We start from the raw sequence: 9,303 nt of genomic DNA, 5'->3' as shown, positions 1-9,303 counted from the left end.
CTAACTTAAGTGAGACGGTCAGTTCCCCATGCTCGTTAATGCTAACATGGAAGAAGCGACGCATGAAGTTTATTGATGTTTATTGAAGGAAGAAAACCATGCGGACTCGACACATCCACCACAAAGCCGACCGTGTGCTTGACACATCTCCAGTCTCGTCTAACGTGGTCTACCCGTCGGTGCGTATGACGTGAAAGAGTGTGACGTTGTAGAGCACCTGGTGACCATTGTTCCAGGTGTAGAGCGCCCTCTCTCTGGGGTTGTAGTCCATCATGCTGATGTGCGAGTAGAGATTGTGGAATGGCACGTCCGTGTACTCGTAGGTGGACGTATTGGTGTTGTAAGCAAAGTGGACCTTGGCTCCGGCCAGGTGCGAGTTGGTAACGTAGAGGACGCCGCAGATCATGAAGGCCTCGCCCGCGCTGCGTTTCGGGAAGCCCGTGGACCAGCTACGTAGTATGTCCAGCGAGCGGGGACACAGGCGGCTCACCTGAGCGCAGAGGAGATCATTGTTGAGCCAACATCTCCGTTGAATGCCAACGTTAGCCAATTACACCAATTTGTCATAATCAATGCTAACGGCGCCAAGTGCGATTGTTAGTTTTGTCATTACTACGATGTTTCCAGCGTTGAGAATGGATGTATAAACGGCCCACAGGCCCGTCTCGTCGGCCATGAGGTCAATGTCGGAGGGTTTTATGTTCTGGTTAGCGATGTAAAAATTCGATAAAAACACGTTTTGCTAATAACGGAAAAATAATTCGATACTACTCTTAATATCTTCAGCTATAAATTAGGGATGGGTGAGTACCGATAGCAGGTTCCGGTATCGGGACATTACTGGCCTTATTTTTAGGGAACGGGTACTCGTGGAGGCTTGCCGATACCACCCACCGATACATTGGAAAAGAAAATCTGATATCGAGTAAGCCCTCCTCCACCATAGCGGCCGCAATTTGACAAACTGTGTCGGAAAGAAAGGTTTTGACTACGATACGTAAAGAGTAGCGGTAAATTTGTAGCGGACCTAGCTTGTTCATGCAGCTGTGCAGTCGGGTCTCCAGCAGCAGGACTCGCCTCTGAAGCTCCTCGTAGTCGTATGCGCCCACCTCCTCCTGGATGGCCGTCAGGACCGCCGACAGGTTGAGCAATTGGCCTCGCACGGCAGCCAGCGTCCGCACGTCGGACCGGTACCGATCTGCCGTGGACAGGAGGGGCTGAAGCTGGGTCACCTGACCCTTCAGCTCCTGAGCGGCGGCGACAAGCAGACGGCTAGCGTGACTTGGCTTCTGTTGCAGCTTCTTTCATTTGCGCGCAGCATAGCACCTAAATGCAGGTTCACCGTGTTTGTAATGCTCACATTTCACTTGTGGACGCCGTGTCCAATCTCGTTTTTTGTCAGAAGTTGGTTAGAGGTTTGGTGGTTAGGTCTCGGTTTAAACTTCAGCGTAGGGTGCTCAGAGGGTTAGTTTCGAGGGGCAGCTCCTTTTGGAATCGATGTCACCCATCAAGAATCTTTGAAAAACTCACCAAAAAAAAAATTAAAAATAAAAAATCCAGGACAAATAGAGCAAAGCTCCTCGGCTGGTTGTTTCTCGAACGAACCAACGTGAGGGGATAATCTTCTCACACTCGATGGGCAAAAAAAAGAAAAAAAAGAATAAAGGTTTATTTTCCGACGCCGTGTGGTTTGAAGTGGCACTTCAGTGGCAGCCAGATTACGTCCGTGGGAGAAATGCGCTTCTATTTTTTCACACGCCTCTTTTCTAAGACGCTACACAGCCGCAGAGCCGTTTCCAGCACTGCACTGACTTCAAGTACAATCATCCAAAAGTCGAGGGAAAGCCTGGGTCGAACTGCTAATGTTTAAAAAAAAAAAAAAAATCTTCAAATGACTTGCCCAAAATAGGACTCTGTTCTTGTAATTTGAAAAAATATATACCCCCAAAACAAACAAACAAAAAAATCTATTAATTAAAAATTTTTCAGGGGGGTCGGGGGGGATCTCTTTATTGCTAAGAAACGGGTTTGTCAAAAATGCAAAATTTTCTTTGATGTTCACCTCAAGGCTACCCACGGCTATCAGAGACCCTGAATTGTTTTGGAGATTTCCAAAAACGCATTCGCATCACTGAGCAGAATTGATCGTCTTTGCCGTTTCCGAAAAGATGCTCGCAGATTACGCAAAATTGTCTTTGACAAAATTGTCTTTGACATTTGTGGGGACGACTCTGCTCGGGCTTTTGGGGAAGACAAAATCATCTTGGATGTCCACAAGAATCCCCGCATTAGGTTTGCCGAAAATGCAACTTTGTCTCCGATATTGACAAGAACGTGCGGCAGGTCCGTCAAAGGTTCTACATTTTTTGACGGCTGCAAAACCGAGGACCTTTTTGAAAATAAAAAAAGGCATGTCAAAAAAGGCGTCATTTGTTGTTGTCGTTGGTTCATCGAAGACACGAGACGCGCTCACTTGGTTTGCGTCTGTCTGCGTTTCTGTTCGGGAACTTCAATAATCAATAACCACAGGCCATTTTTAGCAACACGGTAGGGCGGCGGGCGGAGTTGGGGTGTGGGCTTCCTCTCTGCGGGGGTTCCGGATTGAAAGGAAGGAATTAGAAAAGGTTGGCCGCAGGCGCAGTCAGATGAAGATGAGGAAGAGGAGGAGGAGGCATTAGCAAGTCAAATCGAGTGCTGCTTTTGTTTTCGTTATGTTTTTTTTTTTTCCCTTTCCACAGGAATCCCACCAGATGTCACACCAATAGCGAGCATCAACCCCCCCCCCCTTCCCCCAACCTTGGTCAATAGGTGCAGATGTTTCTTGATTCGGATGCCAAATGACGGTTGTTTCCTCACAACGCCTGAGAAGTGGGGAACAATGGCCTCCATCGAACCCAACTTCTGGTTTTGTGCTCGTCAAAGTTGAAAATGAGGATGAATGTGAAATTTCCAGACAAACGACTTGTGAAACCAAATGAGGGGGAGTACACCTTTCCGTGAAGCATCAAAGACACAGTCTCCAATGACCCTAACGTTACAAAACCTTGTTGGCACGCTTTGAACAAAGCTCATCGACGCATTTTCGTCTTCAACAAACCGAGCGTCCATCTTGTCGTCAAACATCGCAGATATTGAAACGGATGCTTTCAGAAAACATCCAAGACAAATTAGGCCCTTCGGTGAGCCAGCTGATGTGCAAAAAAACCCCAACCCAACCCCCCCCCCCCCCCCGCCTATCCACCCCTCCGCTTCGGTTTCGTAAGCCAACATCAATAATACAATTTCCCCTTCCTCCCCTTTGAATTGGTGTCGTTTTTCTTTCTGCCATGCAACGCTCGCCACCTTTTTACTTAGTGCAGCGATGCAGGTGTCGGCACGGCGACAGCATCCACACGCTACTTGAGCCCCCCCCCCCCCCCGCATGAAATCAATGTGTTCACGGCCGAGCTGGCGGTCGCGCGTGCACGCGCGCGGCCGTACCTGCAGACCCTTGGACGTGAGCGTGCGAGGACTGCTGGCGTACGAGTGCAGGCGTCCGTCCACGCCCCGCAGCAGCGGCTCCGACTCGCGAAAGTGTCGCAGGTCCCTGGAGGTCCGCAGGTGGACCCCCTCCACGGACTGACTCACGTTCTGTACCTGAAGCGCAACAACAACAACGACAGTACAGTTCACCGTCCATCTGTCCGTTTTCGAACCCCAAGCGGGACGAAGCAAACGAAACCTCAAGGGCAAAACTTAAAAAGTCTCCTTGACAAATTCGGCATCTATTTTTTTTGGAAACATGAAAGACCATTTAAAGTGCCGTTGAGCTTCGCTGAAGGAACAAAATGAAAACTGCTTTGTTTGTCAAATACCCTTGAATGTCATGTCAGTCACCAAAATGCATTGCGGTGGGTTATTGGGAACAAGCGTACAGCAAATTTTGCTTTGACCCTCAACACGTTAGGTTCTCAACATCAAAAACCGGGAAGAGTCTTTGACAAACCCAACGTGCACTTTTTCCAAAGCAAACATCAGGGATGGGCAAGTACCAGTACCGTGCCGATATCGGCTTAATGTGAAGATATCGGGTACTCGTGAAGGCTGCCGATACCGGCCAGATACTTAAGGCAAGGCAAGGCAAAAAAAAAAAAAAAAAAAGTCCTTTTTGCCAATAGGTAGCAGTTTAACACATAAGCCAATCGTCACCTGCGTCAGAAGAAAGAATGTGGTGGAAATTTGATGATCAAAAGTGATATCGGCACACGGTATTGATGAGTAATCAAGAGTGCAAATTCATACTGGCAACGGTCTGAAAAATAAAATCCCTCACTGATGCGCGCATCTTGGTAACGAAGATATGGAAGGTTCCGACTTAGTGTTTTTGATATTTCCACAAAAAGCGTGCTGGCTTTTCCAAGACTCAGATAATCTACGTGCACGTCAAACATCATTTCAAGTCTTCACCACGTGCGTACGATCACAGAAAAGTCGAAATGATCTTTGATGATGAAACCACGGTCCCTATTTAAGAGTTTGTCACCGAGGTTCATTGAGGAGTCTCAACTTAAGTCAAGGAACGGGAGTGTCTTTCCTCTTGGCCCAATTGCATACGTTGGGTGAGGAAAAAGCAGACTGGGTTAGTGATGTAATTCTTGCGCGTGTGCTGATGTGAGGGTGTGTCCGCTTTATTTTACTTTTTTTTTTTTTTTTTTTTAAATGTATGCGAGCCTGTCGAGAGGGCTGCCTGCCGACTCTCACTTATGACAGCTGCGATGAATTATTGAGTGCACATTTCTCGCAGAAAGACATTCGCAATCTCCAACTATGACATCACAAACTCATGTTGCTTGAGTGCATTGGTGTTTGTTTTCCACTGGTCTCCCCAGCTTGGGGGAAACGCTGCTCTTCTTCTTGCTTTACGTTGCCAAAGTTGTTCATTTTTGTGTGCGGCCCGGCATGCGCACCCGCGCGCCCACCTGTTGAGTCAGCAGGCCGAGTTGGCGACCGCGATGGTCCCGCTTGCAGAGGTTGCGGGCGGGAGCCACCACGGCGCACACGCAGCTGCCGTCCGGGTCCGACGCGGTGCCGTACACCTGCCAAGCCTCCTCCGAGCCCGGATACAAACCCTGCGCACACAATCACACGCGCTGAAAACGTCAACGGCGATCCCCCATCTTGCCTTTGATTGCTTCATCAACCTCTGAAGAACCCGCGTGCACATTCGGACACTTTTGGGGAAAAAAAACCCCCCGCGCGCCCCCAATTAGACCGCGGCAGAGTTTGCATTGAGCTTGCACCTGGCGACGGAAATGGGACGCAGTCACTGGCCGGCCTAGGTGTCAATCATTTCATGCGGGAGGCAATGATTGGCTCGGTGGCGTGTTCGGCGTTCGCGACGGCAGGAGAAGAACACGACCACTAGTTGCCGTCTCAATGACACGCGTCTCCAAGCGGCCTCGCCGAGCCTCCGACATCGGCATCCGTTTGTGCGCGAGCCATTGTGTCCGCGTGCACATCAACTCCAGGGCTTTCCAAGGTTTGCCGTTTCTACGGTAACAAATGGCCAGAAGCCCACGGACGAGCCAGACTTCCCGAAGAGAAAATGTCACCCCTGGTCGCACAAACAAAGAGGTGAATGCACGTGTGCGCGCGCGCGCGCGTGTTGAAATGCATTCAACCTCCATTGGAAAAAAAAAAAAAAAAAAAATCACCAGTGTTGCCTTTCAAACCGGTGGTTATTTTTGCGAGTCCACACACACGTGTGGACTCGCCAAAATGATGAATCTGTAAAACAAACAAACAAAAGAATAAGAATAATAAAATAAAAAAGATGACTTAGGAGGTGACGTGGCATCTGTAAAGCTGAATATGAGCATGGTCAAGTCAAAAATTTTCATTTTCAGTCGACAGCAAAAGACAAAATGGCCCCCGTCCGAGATGGATGAAAACAGGTAAGATTTTACTGCTTATTTAATTCTTATTCCACAAACGCATGCCCGAATGCTTTGTTTGCGCAACATATCAACGCCTAAGAAAACTGGCGACAGAATGAATTGAAGGCGTTTGTCGTTTGACCAAGCGCTTCATCCAAGTGATCTGAATAATGAAGTAACAGATTGGCAGTGGTCTCGACCGGTCGACTGGCCTGCAAGACCATGGCCTGACGGATTCAATGGACGGACGATTTTCATCAGCCGATTTGAGGTTGCTTCGATCTTTAAGATTAAAAAAAACAACACAATTAAGTCATTAAAACATAAGATGAACATTTTTGCCTATTTCTGTTAGAAAGTCAAATACGAAAGCATTGCAAAAAAGTCGAACGTTCTGCCTCCAATTCATATAATTATTGTTGTGAGCATTTTCAGACTATGAAGCAAGTCATTTTAGTCATTATATATTTTTATCCTGCCAATAATCAGAATGAGTATTAGCCCAGGAATAATAATAATTTTAAAAATTCCAAGACCTTCAAAATGTGGCGTCAAGACCGAGCTTCGGTGCGCCAACACGAGTTTTTGCTTCAACTCTCACAATGGGCCCGATTTAGATCGTGTACCTAATGTTTCGACCTGCCACTCTGCTTGAATCTTCCGGGGACCTTTGGAGACTCAACTCCTCAGGTGACAACTTCAGCTGACATCACATTACAAAACCCTCAAATGTGTGCGAGTGTGCACGTGATAATGTGAAGGGTACATACGCTGACGATGCGTTCGTGTGTGCCATCGGGAGAGACGCCAACGGTGGTCCCGTTAAATCCCACCAGCGAAGGCAGCGTCTGGGACATCCAGTTGGTGACCATGGCCATGGTGCTCAGCACGGCGCCGATCTTCAGCATAGGCACACTCATCTTCACGCACGTATTAGCTCCTTAATTAATCTGTTGAGTTCCCCCCCCCCCCTCCCAAAAAAGAACGAAAACGTGTGCTGGTTGCTTCCCAACATCAAGTCTCCCCGGTGATTTGAAATCCTGTCATGGCCATGTGAGGATGCTTCCAAGATGTTGGGAGGAGCTCTTTCTCGCGTTCGCCTTCGCTCTCTTGCATCCCTCCTCCTCCAACCCGAGATGACGTCAAAAAAAGCACACGCACACAATCAAAATCGTGTGTCCTCTTTTTCCTTTCCCTCTCTTTTGTCCTTGTCCTCCTTCCTGTCCACTGCAGTCCGCCTCGTCGCTCTGCTTCCTGACCACGTATTGATTGATTGCCTGGGTGAGTGAGAAAGAGAAAAGAGAGCAAGAGAGAAGGGGTGAGAGAGAGAGAGTGATGCTGGGAACTGATCAGCATCCTCGCTGCTCGGTGGCGTGATGCTGCTTACGTTGTGGTGCTTTTTTTCCCCAAGTGCAACAGTCCCACCTTGTGGTCATAAATGTGTCTCCTGCCGTCTCATTTGTATGATTGGTGTGGGACTTCCACTGAAGGGATCTGGGTGTGTTAGCCAAGCGCTGGACTCCACTCGATTGTTGATCAGGATGTCCTCAGTTCAACTCTACGACAGTAACAGTGGTCGTACATACAAATTATGGAAGATTTTTTTTCTGACTGTCATCCACCCAAGTCATCAACTAAAGAATTTGGGAATCATTTGTGGACGTTTAGAACCACGAAACCACGAATGACCACGTACATCCAGGGACTGGGCCGGCCCGCTAATTGCGAAAAGCTGTTTTGCCAAAACATAAGCAAATTCAACAAAACTCGAAGATAAATTAAAGACAGGAGGTTACGTTCAGCAAAGAAATGCCAGACATGTTAATTAGCGTCGCTGTATCTGCTACGGTCAAGAACAACGCCTCGTACTGATGTCCATAATCGTTTATTTCGCTTTCATGATGAAACACCGCGAAAACTAAAAATACATTCCAAACACGAACAATCAACATTACAATAATCTGTTTGACACAACATCAAATGAGTGAACACCGATAACATACCATCTCTACCTTGTAAACCGACTGTAGAAAAAAGAAAATAGTCGATTGCTCTCTCTCTCTCTCTCTCTGGTTCCTTCGCGCCATTCGGCATACGTCAGCCTAAACCGGAAGCGATCTTGCAGGAAAATATTGCTCATAGTAATGAGAAAAGATTTCAAAGAGAAAAACAAATATTAACGTTTATAATGAGACAAACATGCATTCATAAAATAATGAACCCAAACAAATATTACAGATTTTAGTTGACAGAGCAGCCAATTGAAAACAATACTTGGGCCAGTGACGGTTGCACTCTCTCGATTAAATATATGCAAGCTTATGTTAAATGATTAATTATTTACATTTTATATTTGAGCATTATATTCTTTTGTGTAACAGTTACCTTAGTTTTATTCCGTACAATAATTACTGAAACAAGTTGATGTTGATATTGTCTGAATGAAACTAGGAAGTGTTTGAGAAGCCTTTCGAATGTGTGTTCCAGTTCGTTCGGGAGTTGCGGAGCAGACGTTGAAAGAATCAAAGCTGCGTTCAAAGGATTCCATCTCTCCTTTTGGCCTTTCTTAAAGTACAGCTATCCACTAAAAACCTACGAAGCCCTCAACTTACATATATATTTCGTAGTCCGGTCCTCGAGAGCCACCATCTTGCCTATTTGCGATGTCCCCCTCTCCAACACACCTGATTCAAATGATCAGATCATCAGAAAGCCTTGCAGAATATTGATCCTGATCATTTGAATCAGGTGTGTTGGAGGAGGGGAAACGTAAAATAGGCTGTAAAATGCAGTTCTAACAAACACAACTCAATGTTACAGTTGTGGAAATAAGTGACAATTTGATGAAGATGTAGAAAGCTGCTCTTTGCTTTTGTCATATAATGGTGTGATAACCCTGACTTGAAAAACACCTTGGGGGGTGGGGGGGTCAGACCACTGATAAACTCTCTGACCTCTGCTCACCTTGGTTGGTGTTCCGAAATGATGCGGGATTTGGGCGCGTCGCTCTCTACGATATAATCGCAAATCGGATTTGTGTCGAATTTCTGACAGAAAACAGTTATAGGTGTTAGCTTTTCAAGGGGCTGGTTCACCTGTTTTCAGATTTCCAATTAATTATTTATCCACCACCAGCACAATATTATTCAGAATACCGTGTTAAGACTAGTAAGGGCACAGATTTTCTTTTGGGACATGACTTCCCCTTTAAGAAGGTACAAAACAACAACAACAAAAAAAAAGCAACAAAACTCCATAAGCCTCAAATTGCCTGCTCCTTCCACTATAAGGTGCCATTTAAAGCGTCACCTTTGACAAACAATTTATAATGTATGGCTGAAAATAGGCTCCGAAGAGTCGAGAAAGACTTCTTGTGTTCACTCAAGTG

The 9,303-nt window shown here is 46.6% G+C and overlaps 1 protein-coding gene across 1 annotated transcript; it reads right to left on the bottom strand.

Annotated features, from left to right (window-relative positions):
• Positions 1–63: 63 nt before the first annotated feature.
• On the bottom strand, positions 64–6,889 carry LOC147199705 (noelin-2-like). The gene is made up of 6 exons (XM_086119146.1): positions 6,686–6,889; positions 4,959–5,108; positions 3,481–3,636; positions 966–1,247; positions 614–703; positions 64–490 (listed from the first exon to the last, which is right to left on the bottom strand). The coding sequence occupies exons 1-6, from the start codon at positions 6,833–6,835 to the stop codon at positions 170–172; spliced, it is 1,149 nt and encodes a 382-aa protein (XP_085975272.1). The 5' UTR covers positions 6,836–6,889; the 3' UTR covers positions 64–169.
• Between the last annotated feature and the right edge of the window lie 2,414 nt (positions 6,890–9,303).

The sequence above is a fragment of the Hippocampus guttulatus genome, chromosome 9, assembly GCF_054856545.1.
Source record: "Hippocampus guttulatus isolate MCC_2025c chromosome 9, RoL_Hgut_1.0, whole genome shotgun sequence".
Taxonomy (NCBI): Eukaryota; Metazoa; Chordata; class Actinopteri; order Syngnathiformes; family Syngnathidae; genus Hippocampus; species Hippocampus guttulatus.
This window is presented reverse-complemented; position numbering and strand designations above follow the sequence as displayed.

Coding starts and splice junctions, on each gene's coding strand:
- LOC147199705 (XM_086119146.1), bottom strand. CDS start 6,835: ATGAGTGTGCCTATGCTGAAGATCGGCGCCGTGCTGAGCACCATGGCC. Junction 5,109..6,685: donor CACACGAACGCATCGTCAGC/GTATGTACCCTT, acceptor TTGTGTGCGCAG/GGTTTGTATCCGGGCTCGGA. Junction 3,637..4,958: donor TCGGCCTGCTGACTCAACAG/GTGGGCGCGCGG, acceptor GTTGCGCTTCAG/GTACAGAACGTGAGTCAGTC.